We start from the raw sequence: 18,605 nt of genomic DNA on the forward strand, positions 1-18,605 counted from the left end.
ATCTATTCTAAAAGACAGGCTTAAATAGAAGCTATTGCCTGCTTCAAGTATGGACTATGACTGGCGTGGCCCTAAGTCTATCTGCATGAAGCAGGACATGGAATAATTAGACCCTTTAAATTTCTCAAATACTTTAAAATTAACAAAATGTCATAATTGCTTAGTTGTACCAGTTGGATAGAGTGTTGGACCTGGAGTCAAGAAAACCTCAATTCATATCCTGCCTCAGACACTTACTAGTTTTATGACCCTGGGAAAGTAACTTTACCTCCATTTCTTCAAGGCTGAAATGAGAATAATAATAGAGCACCTCAACTCCCAAGATTATGATAAGGATCAAATGAGGTAACATTTATAAAGCACTTACCTCAGTGACTAACAGCACATAGTAGGTTCTATCTAAATTCTGGATATCATCATAATTATGTTCAAGCCCTAAAAGGCAGAACAATATGTGTGAGATGTAATTAAAAATATGGATAAGGCAGGGAATATGGGAAATCACGGCAGCCTTCAAACACAGTCACATCTAGGTTATACAAGAACCAAGAGCAATTTTACCACAGCAGTCAGAGACCTTTATCTATAAAGTATCTTCTTTATTTAAGTTAAACAATTTTCAAGGATGGTTTCCATCTATAAAATGAACAAAGTACAAGCTTTGTACAGCAGTTCTTTTTTTAAAAATCAACTGGAAAAAAAAATTACCAAACTATATTTTGAAATTTGCAAAACATACTCACATATACCATCATTTAGCTCTTATGAAGACAGTAAGAAAGACCACCACAGAGAAGATGACTTTGTCACACTTTGCTTTGAGGGTTTGCAGAGGGGCATTTTTTAATTTCAATTTTTAAAAACCGGGGCAGGATAATCCCTATGCTTAAAAAATAATTAAATCACAGTAAGTAACTTTGGCACACTGTGTCATGTAAACATAGCTTATAACATAGGACACCTGTTATTATGTTTTCTTCTTTCTCTTCTCTGTTCAGCTCTCATGGTATCACAGGAGGTTGCTAGCTCAGAAAGAAATCAAGCAAGACTACCTCCTCTTTGGGCAGCAGCCACAACACAGAGTTTGGTAGATACATCCTTACAGTACAGTGGGTTTGACAAGTAAGAACTCCGGGTAGAGTGAGAGTGAGGGATTCACTAAGAAACCTGGTTCTCCCCTCTCCAAAAACAACAAAACAAAATCAGCCAATTTAAGCATTTCCCTATACATATGGGGGCCCCTTTACAGTAGCAATAACTCATCAGTGACTGGGATTTCGGTGAACACAATCCAGAAGTAAGTGCATCTGGGCAGGAACTTCCTGTCCATAAGTATTTGTTCAATATGATTGCACACGTACGTCATCTTGAAGCTTATCCTTAGCCTCCTCCCAAGGAGCTATTTGGAGTACATTATTCTTTTTTTCTCCAAAGATGGAAACATGCTACAGCTACAGCATCCTGCATCCTGCTGCAGAATGAATTCAGAATCCACAGCCCCTTTCCTTTATAATACAACTGGCTGGGTTAAGAATGGAAGGGAAACAATTGCAGACCAAAAACGACCTAGAAAATTTCTCTGCTGTATTATCACACTAATAAAGGCTCATAAATTTGGTGTTTTATGGAGAGTGGGAGGAGAAGAGAGAGGAGGAAGATGAAAGTTTCCATTGCTTGAAACAGGATGATTGGATAGGGATAAGATAAAAGACCAAAGAGTTGATTTATTATTGTCTTCCTAAACCCCAAATTCATCTGTTCCTATTCCTCAACTCCCCAACCATTTTAAAAGAGTCACATGTGTGGACCTGATAAACGTACAGCAGTCAGCAGCTCCTCCTTCAGCTGGTCAATTCAAGCTAAGTCTGGGACCTTGTGACCGTTGACTACAAGGCATTAGCTAACAGTCATCATTTTCCATATCATCACAAAGACAAAGCTCCTTGAGGAAAATTTATTACACAAACCTGGAAGATATATATTTTTTCTCTTAAAATAACTGCTCAGTTGCTACACACACACACACACACACACACACACGCCTTACTACCGGTTATAATCACTCCGTGGCTTAAATAGAAATTGTCTTCCTAAACCAAAAGGCTCTCAACTTGGGCACAAATTCATTACAGTAAGTTTTCTAGCATTGATTTTTCATTCATTTTCTTTCTTTACCCAAAGCTCACTGATGCAGTCATTTAGAGAGGGGGAAGAAAAGACATGATGTATTCCAATATAAGGACTTCAAAAACGTTGCCGGGGAGAAGGCAGGCTGAAATTCAGAGCCCACTTTAACCACGATGGTGCCATTCACATATCAGGACACCAATTAGACCAAATCCAAAAAGTGGATTTATTTTAGGCCGCAACAACTAATCACAAACATTCAGCTGGCAGTTCAATTAATTCAGAAGGCCCAAGTCTTATGGGCTCAAGTAATTAGACCAATGCTGGTATTGTGACGGCTACATAATGTAACATAATTTGTCTGCACCTATCAAAGGCCTATGGCAAGTTGTGCCATTACTCATATTGGGAGCTGTGGGGTTGTTTTGAGTTTTTATTTTTTAAAGAAAAGAAATTTAATTTAAAAGACCAAAAGCAATATTCTTCAATACAAGTAACTGATACAGGTTTACAGATACTGACAGCACACAGAGTGAATTCCAAGTCACAGCAGCAAACCCAAAGGAAATGCCAGACACGGATGCTGCTGGGATGAGCAGGGATGGGTCCTGGCCCTGAATGACGCTTCTTCCCTTTGCTCTTCTGTTGCTTCCTGTGTCCTTGGCTGGCTGAGAAGCACCCGCTCATGGGAAGACCCCCAGAAACAGGTGAGGCGCTCTCCCTCTGTCAGAACAGAGCTTCACTTCATGATTGGGTTCAAGCCCCTCTTCTTTTTATATGTGTGAACAGTTTTCTGAAGAATTGACAAGGATGATGATGATGATGATGACCCATATAAACCATTGGGAACTGACCAATTTTTTTAATATATATTTATATTTAGTGTCCCATCATAGAAAAGTTCATATTCAAATATAGCAAGTACATTATATGGGAGGAGGGGATTCAGGACTGGAAGAGGGCTGGGGAGAGAGGTGAAGGGGAAAGGGAAAAAAAAACCCAGAAACCTTCAAAATGACAGTTCAGTTTTCAGAAGCTGTAAATAATGCTTTCTATGGGAGAAAAAATGGAGCTTTAAAAATGATCTTCTCAGTGAGAAAGTTAACTACACCCCTTTCTCCCTCCCTAATTCCCCAACCTGTATGTGTTTAGATCCATTTTTCCTACAGTATGTCAGTTGTTGCTAGGGATGTTAATCGACTGTTTGTGCGAGTGCTAAGCAGGAGCGGGGAAAGAAATGGGAAAGAGCTCCTAGAGAAGAGGGAGCATGGCTGCGACTGGGTTTGGTGAGATAAGGAAAGCAGCATTTCCCCTCTTCCCCTGGTCCACACAGTTCCCCTGTGTCTTGCTGTTGGAGTTCTCCTATTTTCAGACCATGATGGAATACTGAGGTATATAGTTCTGTGGAAAGTTTAAGAAATATAATCAGTAATGCGATCATCAAAACTCTGCCCGAAGTATAGGAAACGTGATGGCGCTCACTGGGTGTCGGGTTGGTTTTCCTTGGCCCTTCTACTGCTGCAGGTTAAGTGTGAACTTCCACTGTTGGGATAAGGATGGGCTGCACACCTCCACGCTCAGGCCTCCATTTTTGGCGTTACGGCTGTCCAGGCACAAGTTGCTTCCAACGTGCCTCAATTTAGAATTACTCTCAATTTGCTCCCATTTCTGCAACAAGGGGAAAGAAAAATGGTTAGCATGTAAGGATAAAAGAGACAGCTCTTCTTGTTGCATTAGACAATGCCTCTGAGGGATTGAAAATATCCAAACCTTCTGACCAAGAAATTCTACTGCTAGATAATTCCCCAGAAAGTTAAAGCCAGAAGAGTCCCATATTTGCAACCTCCTAAGAAAGTGAGTTAGCTAATATTTATTAAGCATTTTTCGAGTGCTGGGCACTGTGTTAAACACTGATTTAAAAAAAAAAAAAAAAGGCAAAACATCCTTTCCCCTAAGAGGTATTTTTGTAATAGAAAAGAATTGGAAAATTCTTCCTTCAATTTGGACAATAGAAAGGGATACTATTGCACCCTAAGAAATGACATATATATGAAAATTTCAGAAACATGGAGAAAGCTTATGAACTCAAAAAGAGTAAAGTAAGCAAAACCAAGGGAAAAAAAAAAAACATATAATAACTACAACAATGTAAACAGAAAGAGTGATAAAAATGAAGCTGGCAATTATAATGGCAATATAATAAGCAATCATATAACATGTAATATAATTATCTTATATTATGTAACACACACAAAATGGTGTCTATTATAACTATATAATAATAACATAATAGGCAATTATAATGACCAAGCTTGGCCTCCATGGAGAGACCAGAGGATTCACCTCTCTCCCTTCTTGAGAGATGATGGGAGAATAGTGTGAATCCTGTCAAAAACGGTGGATCTAACTGAACTGTTCCTCACCTCCCCCTTTTAAATCTGTGCTACAAGGGGACTTTCAGGAAAGAAGGATATATCTGGTGGTCCAAATACAAAAAAGAATAATTTGTCATAATTTTAAAAGGAAGAAAAGAAACTGTCAGGTGCCTGAATGCTTCACAAACTGCTCTCATTCAGCCTTACTCAGGAGCTTATACTCTCCTACAATCTGAGGACAAACTGATAGGATAGTTAACCTCTGCTACCTCTCCCATCTGCCCTTTCCTTCACTTTTAATATCCCTTCTCCCTACAGGGACCTATTATTCTAACGCTGCCTCTCGCCCCTTCTTCCATTGGTCATTTGAGTCAGAAAGGAAAGCAATTGATTAAGAGCTTAATATTTCAGTGTGAATAAATTGATGGGTTAGCTCAGTAAGGGATATTTGCATTTTAAATCAGAAAGCTTGGGGAAGAGAACGACTGACACAAAGGAATGAATGGCTAACAGCAAAAATTCCAACATCATTGAGGCAGCTATTGAGGGATGGAGGGCATTTCTGGCTGCCCCTCAAATCATACCACCAAAGGAGCTATGCATTTTGCCTTATAAGTAAAACAGAATGGCTTAGAGGGGACTTATGTCTTTTCATGTAGCCAGTAATCTATGTCATTCTAGAGAAGCATGGCATTGACTCATGGCAGACACTGGACAAGTATTTGTTCACGAACTGAATAGAAATGGGTAGAGAAGATAATTCTGCTAAGCAGCTTTCCTTCTCAAGAACAATACAGCATGCTACTTCTCTATTGAAGTCTATAGTACACATTCATTACCTGGACACCTCCTTATTCTAAAAACTAGCCTCCAGGGGGACTTAACACCCCACATCTGTTTAGTAGGTTACAGAAAATAAATATCACCAATTATTTTCTCCAATTAGTGTCTGTCTTATTCAAAGAAAAAAAAAAATTAAAACACACAGCAAAAAAGCCTTTCATCATTAAGGTTGTAGTCTGTGATTCTAATTAATTTTTTACACCATATGTGCTAACGTTCCTATACATACAATTTTTTTTCCCTCCCTCCAAATCCTTTTAGTATTGTGGAATTAACATTTCTCACTCTTGTCTCCTTTCCTTCTTTCACTCTGCAAATGCAATACACAACACATGTGCGATCAGCGACGTGCTCTGAAACCAAATATTCCAACTGGCATGAAAGCACAGCATTCAAGATAAAATTTGCTAAGGAGTTTCAGTCTCAAAGGGCAAGTGAACGAGGCAGGAAGAAGATGCAGAACAGGGGCAAAGAAACAAAAGAGGAAAAAAAAAAACACCATTGCAGGCCAGGCCTTTAAAAGGAGACTGATGACCAATGGATTTTGTACCAGGGACCTTGTGGTTTTAAGTCTGTTTGTATATTTTAGCTGGGATTTTTCACAAACACCACTAACATATTGCAGTTTAAAAAAATCATCATCCTGATTCATATTATGCTAACAATAGAATGCAAATGGGGAGAGCAGGGAAGAGAAAAAAGGGTAGGAGCACAAATGTAACTTTTGGGGGTAGTTTATCCTATTTTGTAATCAATCACTTTCACAATGTTGTCTTTCTGACTTTTTTCTTTTTTTCTTTTTCCTTTCTCCAATGGTCATCTCCAGTTTTTTATCAGGCTGCTACTGATATCCATGTCATTTCAGACTAGTTAGAATTCATTTTACCAAAGAGAGCTGGAATCTGGTCTCACCCTCCTTAGGGAATTAGCCTGTCATATACTAATGCATCAGCTAAATGAAGGACCCTTTAAAAAAAAAAAAAGTCCCACCACAGATCTCGCTTTTGAAAGCGGTTTGACAGCTCAAACCGATATGTTACAACACAAACCTCTGCCGGGCTGACCTACTTACAGGACAGTCGAGGCTGTCGACTTTGACTGTTGCAAAGGTCTATACGCTTTCTCTTCAACCCAACAGACTGGTTTTCAGTGTTAACCACAAGAGCAATTCTTTCTGATACAGACCATATACCACAGAGAGGTGACTTTTCTATAAACCTCCTTTTTTTTTCATAAACTCTGTTTGAAGTTTTAGTGATGAAAGCTGCTTCTTCCTCCAAGTATGGGCAAGTTAGGGTAGAATCCACATATTAGTCACTTGAATAAAACATGATTTTATAAAAATCTGGTCCAACAAGGCCAACTTTCCATGTATGCTTTGCATGACTTCACATGTTTAATAGGTATCACACTGCTTGCCTTCTCAATGGATGGGAGAGGGAGTGGAGGCAGGGAGGAAATTTAGAGCTCAAAGTGAAATTAATGAATGCAAAAAAAGAGACTGCAGAAAATGTGTGTGTGTGTGTGTGTGTGTGTGTGTGTGAGAGAGAGACACAAAAGAAGGATATGACTCCTCTAGATCAGTACAGAAATAAGATGTTTTTCTCTTTATTATTTCCAAGGAAGAGATTTTAAAGTTTTGCCTTCAGATTGTGTGACAACTAAGTGCAGGGATAGGGTACCAAGCCAGGAGTTAAGAAGATCTGAGCTCAAATCTGTCCTTAGACAATTATTAGCTGTGTGATCCTGGGAAAGTCACTTAATCTGTCTTTGCCTTAATTCCTCATGTGTAAAATGGGGCCACACTTAAGAAGGAAATGGCAAACCATTCCAATATCTGCCAAGAAAACCCCAGTTCAACAAAAACAAGTTCATGGTGTCATACAGAATCAGATATGACTGAACAAATGGACAAAGCAGAGATGCCTGGTTGTCCAGGGTACCATAGTCCATGGGTATCCCAATATCCCAAATAGTACAACAGCCCCAAAGATCCATCAACCATCAAATCAAGCATTTGATTGTATTTAAGCAGTTAAAGTAATCAGAATATGCTAGCTGCTAGAGATACAAAGGCAAAAATGAAGTAACCACCATCCTCAAGATGGGGGATTATTGTTTAAAGAAACAACATATGTGGATATACAAAATATATACCAGGTAATTTGGAGGGAAAGGCACAAGCAACTAGGGGGAATCAGAAAAAGTCTCCTGTGGGAGGTAGTGCTTCAGTTGAGCTGTGAAGGGATTTGGGGAGGTAGAGGTAAGAATGGCAGACTAGATTACCCATAGAAAGTATAGTGAGAAATGGAGTATTATGCATGAAGATGACCAATACCACTTGGATAGGAGTTCAGAATATGTGAAAGGGAACAATGTGCAAGAAGCTTAAAAGCTTGGATTGCCAAAAGGATTGGAGCTAGGTTAGGAATGGGAATTGGGGAGCCAGGTTAATATATGCCAAGCAGAGGAGCTTGCACTTGATACTAAAGACAAGAGGGACTACTGGAGTTAATTTTTGAACAGGGAATGATGTGGTTAAACATGTGCTTCAGAATATTACTTTGGCAGCAGTGTGAAGAGCGGATTGGAGAGGGCTTGAGGAAGGGAGGTCAATTAAGATGTTATTGCTTGGAAGATGTAAGAACTCTGATCAGTGCAATGATCATTTATTATTCCAAAGGTCCAATGATGAAATGTATTACTTGCCTCCTATCAGAGATGCAATGGACTAAATATGCAGAATGAGACACATATTTCGAGACATGACCAATATGGGAATTACTTTGTTTGACTATTTGTTTTTGTTTTTTTCCTTTAAAGTGTGTGTATTGGGGATGGGATGTAAGAGGGCTTTTTATTTCCTTTACAATATTTTTTAAAGCATATATATTGGGGGTGGGGTCAAAAAGAGAAAAATAAATGCTTATTAATTGGAAAATAAATTTTAAAATATTTTAGGCTAGAGATAATGAGGGCATGAACTGGAGTGGTACCTGTGTGAGTGGAAAGATGGGAAAGAATGCAAGAGATATTGTAAATGTAGATTTAAGACAACTGACTGGATATGTGGAGATATGGTGTAGGGTGGTGACAGAAATTGAGGATGGCTCTAGGGTTGAAAAACTGTATTACTGAAGAATAGCGGTGACCAAAAGGGATTGTGTAAAAGCCAGAAGAATTTTTCTGAAAATTGTTAGGGCTAGAGAGAAAGAGGAGAAAGTGTACTGTCAGACACATACTAGTAGTGTGTGCAGAATCTGAAGGGTCAGCGCTCCTTAAAATTAAGCCAATACAAAGATGTGCACTCATTATGCTTTTGGGAATCTTGAGAGAATACAGAATTTAGGATCCTATTTGTACTATGGGTAGAATGCCCACTGAAGAGGGAAATCCATTTTTGTCTTACTTGTAAACATCTCCCCCCCCCCCAAAGAAAAACAAAATCAAGATTCCAAAGCAGACTTTCCCTATGGGTTACAATTCTTTGAAAGTAATAACTACTATGTAATATCTCAGATTTGCTCCATGACACTGGGAAAATCACTGTTTCATCATAAAAATCAATATTTATTGACCTCTGCAGTGAACATAGCAATGTATCATAGCCACTTGCCACCCAGGTAGCTCTTGGGTCTAATCATAAGGTGGGAATAGGGGCAGGAAATGGTTAAAAAGTTTAACTGGGTAGGGAGATGGAAGGAGGCTCTTTTGAAAAATTCTATTTGAGAGCCAGAAGTTAAATATGTGCTATTGCACGGTAGGATATAAAACTCATCTCTCAACTTCCACATTCCCATCCACCTCATACTAAAGACTAATAAAAGAATGAATCAATGCCTTAGTTGAAAGAAAGGCACATTAGAAGGTGCTTTTGGTGCCTGAATTTTTTCCAAAGTATTAAATGGTAACCCTGTGGTCTGTGAACTTGTTTAAAAAATTTTTGATTACTGTATTTCAAGCAGTGGATGGAATCCTTGGCCTGGAGTCAAGTAGTCTCATCTTCCTGAGTTCAAATCCAGCCCTAGACACTTTTTAGAGTGAGACTACAGGAAAGTCACTTAATTCTATTTGTCTGTATTCTCCTTTGTCAAAGAGCTGAAGAAAGAAATGGCAAAACACTCTAGTGTTTTTGCCAAAATAATGCCATATGGGGGTCACCAAGAATTGAACATGACTGAAAAAACTTTACATAACAATATTCAGTCATTTTTCAGTCATGTAAAGTTACTTTTTTTTTTGGTATTTTATTGTTAAAAACATTATTTTGAGAAAGGGTTCCAGGCTTCACTAGACTGCAAAGGGATTTATGACACCAAATAGGTTAAGAACTCTTGCTCTCAGTTATATTCAAGATCTCAAACAGAGAAAAAAAAGGGGGGAGAATATATAAAATAGATCTTGTTGTAGAGATGTTAGTGTTTTGTTTTTAGTTTCCTTTTTAAAAATAACATTAAAAAATAAAAAAGAAATGTTAATTCTTTTGTATGTAATACATTTATATTGTATTGTATGAAAATAACATTTGTATGTAATATTCTTGCTACATACAAAATGTTAGACTAGACTGCATAAGTTAACATATGTAACACTGGATTTTGAATCAGAGGGCACAGTCTGAATTTAAATTCTGGCTATGTCTCTTTCTACCTGTGTGACCATCACCAAGCCAGTTCTTCTCTTTAGAGTTCAGTTTTCTCATCTATAAAAAGAGTGGGTTGACCTAGAATGATAGCTGAAGTCTGTTCCAGTCTTAAAGACTTTTTGATCTTCTGAGAAATATGAGACATGTCATCAAACCCTACTGATGTGGACCTTAATGATCCAGATATGCTAAATCATACAGGAAAGTAAAATGAACTCCAAAGTGAAAACGTTTTAAAAAAAAAAAAAAAAGGAAATTCTTTTCAGGGAGCTTCCAACCCTAATGAAATCACAGGGGAAACAGTCTAAAATCTACAATATTATGTCAAGACACAAGAAATAAAATATCACTTCAGCTTCTGGGTAGAAAAATTAATCCATAAACTTTGAAATAAGTGAAAAACAATCTCTAACAATGTAACATAGGTAGCAAGGATCTATATGATTAATTATAGTTTTTCACAACTCTAGCTCATTTCACTACATTTTACCCACACTGATTGTAGTTTGAAATATGTATCTTACTAGAAAGTTTTAAAAAATCATTTTTTAACAAAGACCATCCATCTGGAATTCAGACTTTTAATTTCTCAGCTCAACCTCTCATCAAGTCAGTCTAACTAAATGAGTTTACGGTTATTCTTGCATGGTTTGGCCAACTGGTGAAACATGAAAGTTGTCTTTGCTCCTTTGTTCTAAAATTTTAGCAAGGGTTTAACTGTTTGTTTGTCTATTCTGCACCTATATCATGGATAGTTTTTTCTAGGCAGCATAAGTCTCTGTGTCAAGCATTAATTCTGTTTTATGGTCATTAGAAGGAAATTAGTCATTCAACAAATACTGAATGCATACTGGAGAAGAAGAGATTCAGGGAGTACAGGAAGTCTGTCTTCAAGTATTAGAAAGGCTGATATGGGTAAGAGTGATTACTCTTAACCCTAAAGGTATAAGTAGGAGCAATGGGTACATGTGGTAGAGATAAATTTAAGTCTGGTATCAGGAAAACCTCCCTAGGAATTGGAGCGATGCTCAAATGAAAGGGAAAGCCTTGGGGAGGTAGTGACAACCCCTCAGTGAAGTACCAAGCAAAGGCTGAGCACCTGTCGGATATATTGTAGAAGGGATTCGCTGGTGCAATGTGGGCTGCTCTAGAGGGATGATTGTTGGCAAATCAATCTCTTGGTGCCCCTGGTAACTCACTAAGACTGGATGGCTGGACTAGATAGTTCCTAACATCTATTTCAAATTCTGTGATTATGATATCTCTCATATATATATATTTATATGTCTTTCTAGAGAGAAAGAGAGAGATTTATTTGTTTGTTTTCTGAGGCAAAGCTTAAGTGAGTTGACCAGGGTCACACAGCCAGGAAATGATTATGATACTATATTTAAGGATTAGGTGAAAAGTGGGAGAGGAAAACAGAATGAGGAAAAAGATGAGGTCCGTCTCCTTAAGGATCATCAAAACAAAACATAAAAGAATTAAGCAAACTCTGTATAGGTACAACTACTCCCCTGAAACATGGCAGGATGGTGCAGGAAGACAGAAGAGTAATGGAAGGGGTGGGGGACGTTCTGCCCACCCTTCAAGTGCCTCAGAATCAGGAGACCAGCCAGCGTGGCTCTGAATGCCCAGAGGTGCGAGCTGCTCTTGGCCGTACCCACCTGTCTGCTGTCATTTTCTCTGCAGCCTTGTAGCTTTATGAGGGAGCCTGGTGCTCGGTCTACCACAGTAAGGCACAAATCCATATGTTTCACTGACTTGTCCTTTGTTAAGGCCCATTCCTGAAATACAAATACAAAAACAACTAAGTGCTTGGCCACAGTTCTGGTGTACATACAAAGACAAATGGGGACCCCAAGGCAATGCTCTGCTTGTTTAATGCATGACTCTCCTTAGACATCTCATTTACCACCTGGTTGCATTCATTTTGAACCTCTTTGGCAAGCATCAGGCCTGGAGTCAAGAAGACTTGAGTTCAAATCTGGCCTCAGACACTAACTAGCTGTGTGACTCTGGGCAAGTCACTTAGCCCTGCTTGCCTCAGTTTCCTCATCTGTAAAATGAGCTGAAGAAGGAAATGGTAAATCACTCCAATATCTTTGCCAAAAAACCACCAAAAGAGGTCATGAAAAGTTAACTGAACAACAAAGAAGCCCTCAGTAAACTCATCATTGGGAAATGTCATAATCTCACCAGATTCAATCAGTCTCAGTCCTCACCCCTCTCACAAGAGGGAAGAGCCATAAACTCCTATTTAAGGAATGGGAAGGGAACTGATATTTCATACATCTCCTCATTTCCCAAATGGCTGCATTAATTTTGGATTTCTTTGCTTTTTCCACTATTCTCCTGTATTGGGAACCCCTCCTTTTCAACTTTCCTTTATGTATTATTTTCTCTCATTATACTGCAAGCTCCTAGAGGGTAGGGGATTTTCTTTCTCTCTCTTTTTTTTTAAATCTGCATCCTCAGTGCATAGCATACAGGAAGTGCTTCATAAATGTTTCTTGACTATGGACCAGAGCCAAAGAACACTAGATTTGTAGTCAGAATTTGCCTTCAAAATGTAAACCTGCAACTTATTAACCATGTAACCTTGGTCAATTATTCCTTCTCTCTGAGCCTCAGTTTCCTTTCTCCAAAAAGAAGGGGGCAGTCTATCTTTAAAATATGATGATCCAAAGAAAAAATCCAAAATGTGATGATCCTATGAAATATCAGCCTCTAAGTCTCAGATTTCCTTGGTACCAGCAAAATGGGAGAGGTATTTCAACTTCATTTTTTGGAGAGGGGAGTATTATTGTGATTTACCACAAGGCTGGGTGAATAGCAAATAGAGTGCTGGATATAGTCAGGAAGAACTGAATTCAAATATAGCCTCACATATCAGCTATGGGAGCTTCCTAAGCTTTTCTAACCTTTCTAAACCTCAGTTACTTCAATTGTAAAATGCAGATCATATTAGCAAGTACTTAATATTTGGGTTTTGTTTTTTGAGGACTGAAAAAAAAAAATACATGTAAAACTCTTAGCAGACCTTCAAGTACTACAGAAATGATTTCATCATTAGAGAGCTCTCTAGTGTCAAACTTCCTCCATCATAGTATACCAGTAATCCAATTGTAACTTATAGTCTTAGTGAATTGTCTGAGTCACTGAGAAGTTCAGTAATTTGCTCATATACCCAGTATGCATCGAGGGACAGGAATGGATCTGGGGAACTTTGAAACCAAGATTGGTCTCCTAATTACTATGTCATGTTGCTTGCTTCTCATCTCAACCTCAATCATAACAATTCATTGATGCTCAGCATTCAAAAGTATTAACTCTCAGTGCTAAAGCCAAGCTAGAGATCTATGGAAATTTTTATGACTAAGTTTGAATGCCAAACTATAACCTTTTAGTGGCAGACAACATGATGATACACTTGTGGACAATGGTTTTTCTGCAGCATTTTCTCTCCAGTAGAGTTACTTCATAAATACAGAAACTCAACCACAGACAGACTTATTTTCTTGATAAAAAAAAAAATGAGGGGAAAAAGAAGTTGAAGATTTTTTTAAGAAAAAGGAAAAGGAGGTTCAGTAGAGAGAATCTATGTTTTAGGAAAAAAAATTATATTTTGAAACCATACATTAGAAGGGGTCACAGGAAATGTGCCACTTCCTGAGACTCAATAAAAAAGCTCAATACTGTATGTTATTTCTGAAACTTCTTGTTATCTCTTGCTTAATTATTTTAAAAGCATACTTCAGATGAATCCCAGCAAAACTAATTTAGCTATGCAAACAACAGAGCAAGTTACCACTTTGGTCTTTCTACTGCATTTAAATTTTCTGAATTTGTAACAAAATTCATAAATATTTAAGGAATCATTTTTATTTTATTTTATTTTTTTGGATTGCCACTCTTAAAACTTGGCCATAAATTTTCTCATTTCCTGTGTGTCTGTTGAGCCTCAGCTAGAAGCCTGACAACAAAACTGTCTCTTCCATAGCACCATCCTCTTTCCTGTTGGGAAATGTTCTTCCACTCTCTCTCCCCACCTGTGACTTATCATGCCCAAATGCTTCATTCTGATTCTTTTCAGAAAGGGATGGCTTTTCTCTAGTTATAGAAAATAACTCTATTGGAGGCAGGAACCTTTTAATTTTATTTATTTGGGAAAAGGCTGCTTTTTTGGATGTATTCCTGGCATTTAGCATAGTGCCTGGCAAAAATAATGTTTGTTGGCTGAATCACTGACAAGGGGGCACCTGAATATTATCAAGAATTTATCCTTGGCATTGCTCTCTGCCTTTTTACAATTTCATTTTGATTCGGCTTTTTCCTCCTAATAAATAGAGCAGTCCTTTTCAAATGCTCTCTCAAGTCCCCCATCCCATATGAGGTCATTTGCTGGTCCTCTCATGGATTAGCACGTGACCCTCAACTTAATTTGGTATATATTTTTTGTTTAACCTGTAGGAGGGTAAATATCAATCCTTAAAGCCAGGCACTAATTCCTTTTTTATATTTGTGTCACCAATGTCTAACACAGAGCCCTTCAGAGCTGAAGTGGAAAAAAAGAACACTAATGGAGAGATTACATCTAGGGACTAAAAAAGACTGATCTTGACCTGACTATAATTATTTTGAAGGAGTCTGTCTGTTTTCAAGGTAAGAATGTGTTATCTGATTAAGCTGTCCCTTTAGGAGAAGCCAACTGGGAGCATGGCCAGTGAGCTCTGGGTATCAGTGCATCAAAATCCACACTCCCCATGAAAGATATCTGGACGGTGGCTGGATAGGGGAGGGCAATGGCAATTGATGGAGAGGTATTCTGAGAGGAGTAATCAGGGATCAATGATTAACTGGGGCAGGATCATCAAGCAAGTTGCCACTGCTACCACTCTTAAGATATACTACTAACCGCTTCAAGAAAGAATGGGAAACCAATTATAGAAGAACTTTACCAACAGGCTTGCTGATACGGCATCTGCTGCCTGGACCCACTCTGTCTTATGTTATCACCATTGGGGTAAAAGAGGTAATCAATTTTCTGAGTTGAAGCTACATAGGGAATCATTAAAATCAAGGGGCATCAGGATCTATACAACAAAGATTCATTCAAAGAGGTGTAGTAGGTGATTCTTTAGCAAGAGCATTTATGGGTCTGATTTTAAAGAAACACACAAAAATGAATCACTTCCTATGTCTTACAATGAGGTTCCTCCCCCCCTTTCTTTGGTTTAATTGAATAGACAAAATATTTTCAAATATGATTAACTGGAAAAACTGGGTAGGGAGTAGGGTGAAGACTAATTTAGATGAAAAGTCTGAATTGTGTAATTTTTAAAAAAGAATATGCACTTTTGACACGTATAATCAACATATTACTTGCCTTCTCAAGGGGTGGGGAAGGGACAGGAAGAAAAGAAATGAAACTCAAAATTCTAAAAAATGAATGTTAAAAATGCAATCGGGAAATATTTAATGAAATAAAAATATATTTTAAAAAGAATGTGCATTTTTAATACTTTCAAAGTTATACAATAATGCAATTAGGCCAACCAAATGCAATCTGGACAGTGTCCTCAGGGCACTTATTTTATCTGTGAGAATGATTGTTTATCATCATGCCAACCATTTAAACATAATGGCTGTTTCTAAGGCATTACAGAACTGTGGAGTTGGAAGGAAACTTCTATTTATTCCAATTTCTACCTCAGGCATGGAATCTTGTCTGTAAGATTCCCCAAGAAGTGGCGATTTAGCCTCTCTCTCTAGTGAACATTTAGTCTCTGCCTAAGGAATAATTCATTATCTCTCCAGATACTCTAAATCAATTTTGGACTAAGTTGTTAGCACTTTTTCCTTACAAGAAACTGAAATCTTTTTGCAATGATTAAAAATATTTCTTTAAGTTTAAAAAAATTTACATTGTTAATTGGTTAAAATCTTTAAAAACAGAGTAGAAGTAAACTTAGTCTTTAATTATCATACACTCTGAACTGGCAGGGACCTGAATTAATGAATTTTTACTATATAGCATTCCAAGCTCTGAAAAGAAGTATTACTTTTTTATTCCTAAGTCTGAAATTCAGATCTAGTAACTTTCTTTCTCTTCTCCCTGAAGTTTTTTTTTTTTTTTTTTTAAATATAGTACCTTTGATTTGAAGGTACAGGAAGAAAGGAATGAGGAATATTCTCAATAGAAATACAAAGAGGGTCAGAAAAAAAGAGGAAATAATTATATTGCCCCTTTACCTCCTTTATTCACATAGTTCCATAGCTGCCAAAGAAATACAGGTTGAATCTCTGAAAAGAGACCATCTTAGCCAGAACAAGGGCTCTCCAATCATCACATTTGTGTGAATTTGGATACAAATCTTTACATTGATGTCCTATTTTTCTGCCCACTCCCCAGTCCCCAGAATGTACGATGTAAGCCATAGCACCCAATACACAATGGAGTGTCTTGAATACATCATACCCATACTCTGAAGTTACTTCTATCTGAAATTTACTGGACACAAGATTGCTGTTAGAACTTTTACACATAGATGATATTCTTGAATTATGTTCAAATGGATTTCACAAAATTCTGAATTTTCTAACATAAGGTCATCTTTCAAACTTACGGCTACAACCACACACAGGTATCATTGTACATGCATCCATGAATAGCTATGAAACTTATTTTAATAATACAAAATTTTATTTTACTTCTGGAATTAATTTCCCAAAGGTGAAGTTATAGAAAGCTTCATTTTCAAGTGGAATATCCTACAACATTCCACTATGGAACACTGGCACTCTCTTTAGTAATCAACCCCCAGCAGGGTGAGCTGGTACTTCAAATAATTCAACTGACAAGATATTGGCAAACATACTTTCTCCCAACATTTCCAATAACTAGCCAAGAAAATAGCAAAGGCTTTATTGAGGATGTTATACTGCTGTTGGCACTGGGACTTTGCTGATCCTCAGTGTCATATCTTAGGGAAGGATTATATTCAGCTAAACAGACCCTAAGAAAATAGCCAAAACAGGCTCAAAGCCAGGAGCCCATTTTCTCTGTTCATAACTGGGAAGACAGCCTATGGAAGAAGGCACACATTTCCCTATTTTAGAAACCAGGATATCATCCAAGGGCAATAGCGGCTCATCAGACTACAGTTTTAAGACCTAAAAATTTCCCAACTGGGTACTTGAAAAAGATAATAGAAATAAAATTGGTTATTGTTGCCAAATGTTTATTGGGGATCGGGGACTTTCTTTTTTTTTTTTTCTTTCACTATAAGCTTTCCTTTATTCTAAAATCTATTTTCACCATTCTTCCACAAGATATCCTAGACCAGAGGTAAGTTATGTTAAGTCTTTATTTAATCCTTGTCCAGAAGGATAGTGGGTGGGAGGTTTTAATAATTTCCACTTTTGTAAGAAAAGATTAAACGAGATGATGTCTCAGATTTTTTTTGAGGTTGATGAAATTATACCTTTGAGAAATCCCTTTTAAAATACAAATATCCTTGAGAGGGGTCATATAATACTATCAGCTAGGGCTATACACCCTAAAACAGTATTAGTTAACATTCTAATTATTAAAAACTTGGTATGATTGGTAAAGATTGGAAGAGAAGAATAAGACATAATGAAGTTTTGAGGATGAGAGAGAGAGAGAGACAGACAGATAGAAAGAGACAATCAGACAGACATCTTCTCTCAGAGAGAGAAGAGAGAAGAGGACTGAATCTAAAGACTCTGTTCTGCTTTTGATACTTATGTGACTTGGGTCAAATTGTTTGACATCCTATGTTCCACCATCTGTAAATGATGGGGCTGTTCTGGGCATCTTAAGTCCCCTCCAACTCAAAGTCTATGCTCCCTATTAAAGGGATGTAATGCCAAGTATTTCCTTCCTCTGGATGCTAAAACAGCAATGAACTAAGGCTCCACTGTATCATGAAAATTTTTAATCCCAATCCTCATTATCAGGTAGAAATTTGTTTGCTAGAGAAAAATTAGCTAAAAGGTTTTCCACGCTCTGGGTCCCCCATCACCCCTCCTCCAATTATAGGGCTCAGAGATTATCAACCTTGACTCAGAAAACATACCTGGTTTCCCCCAGAATTGTGACACTCATAAACTCCTACAACACCATCTGCAAAATGTCCCAAAGTATCCAGGCAATTGTTACCCTGCTGCAATGCTCCAAAAGCTATATCCTGATGGTCAGGAACTCTGAAAGGCAAATAGAAATTACTACTTTAATTTCATCTGTCCTTCTCCTTTCCCACGAAATTCTCCATTTCATTGGTTTTAGCTTAAATGATGATCTCCCTAATGGAGTTAAAATGCTTTATATCTTGTGCTCCTAGATAGAACAATTTCCATCTATCTATCCATCCATTTATCCATCTTCCTTCCTTCCTTCCTTCTGCAATTTTAAGAAAGGACAGGTTCCCACTGTTTCTGTGTTGGCTTGGTCAGAATAATTAAAAATGTAATTAATGAATTCAGATCAAAGAAAAATTTTGTGACAACAGGAATTTTCAATAGACCCCATTTGGCCTTTAAAGAGTAGGAAGTGATGGTGGTGGTGAGTTCTAATTGCAATTTCTATA

General features: G+C 37.6%; 1 protein-coding gene across 2 annotated transcripts in view; it reads right to left on the reverse strand.

Annotated features, from left to right (window-relative positions):
- Window positions 1-578: 578 nt before the first annotated feature.
- Window positions 579-18,605, reverse strand: part of GALNT2 (polypeptide N-acetylgalactosaminyltransferase 2) — a 246,703-nt gene continuing 228,676 nt past the window's right edge. Inside the window, exons 14-17 of one of the 2 annotated variants that reach the window (XM_031966892.1) lie at window positions 18,096-18,222; window positions 11,658-11,777; window positions 3,610-3,795; window positions 579-3,528 (exon numbers count right to left, since the gene is read on the reverse strand). In XM_031966892.1, the coding sequence (XP_031822752.1) occupies window positions 3,640-3,795; window positions 11,658-11,777; window positions 18,096-18,222 (403 nt within the window). In that variant the 3' untranslated portion in view covers window positions 579-3,528; window positions 3,610-3,639. Of the gene's footprint in view, window positions 3,796-11,657; window positions 11,778-18,095; window positions 18,223-18,605 lie in introns of both variants that reach the window. The other variant, XM_031966891.1, reaches the window with a different exon arrangement.

Source organism: Sarcophilus harrisii, chromosome 4 (assembly GCF_902635505.1).
Source record: "Sarcophilus harrisii chromosome 4, mSarHar1.11, whole genome shotgun sequence".
Lineage (NCBI taxonomy): Eukaryota > Metazoa > Chordata > Mammalia > Dasyuromorphia > Dasyuridae > Sarcophilus > Sarcophilus harrisii.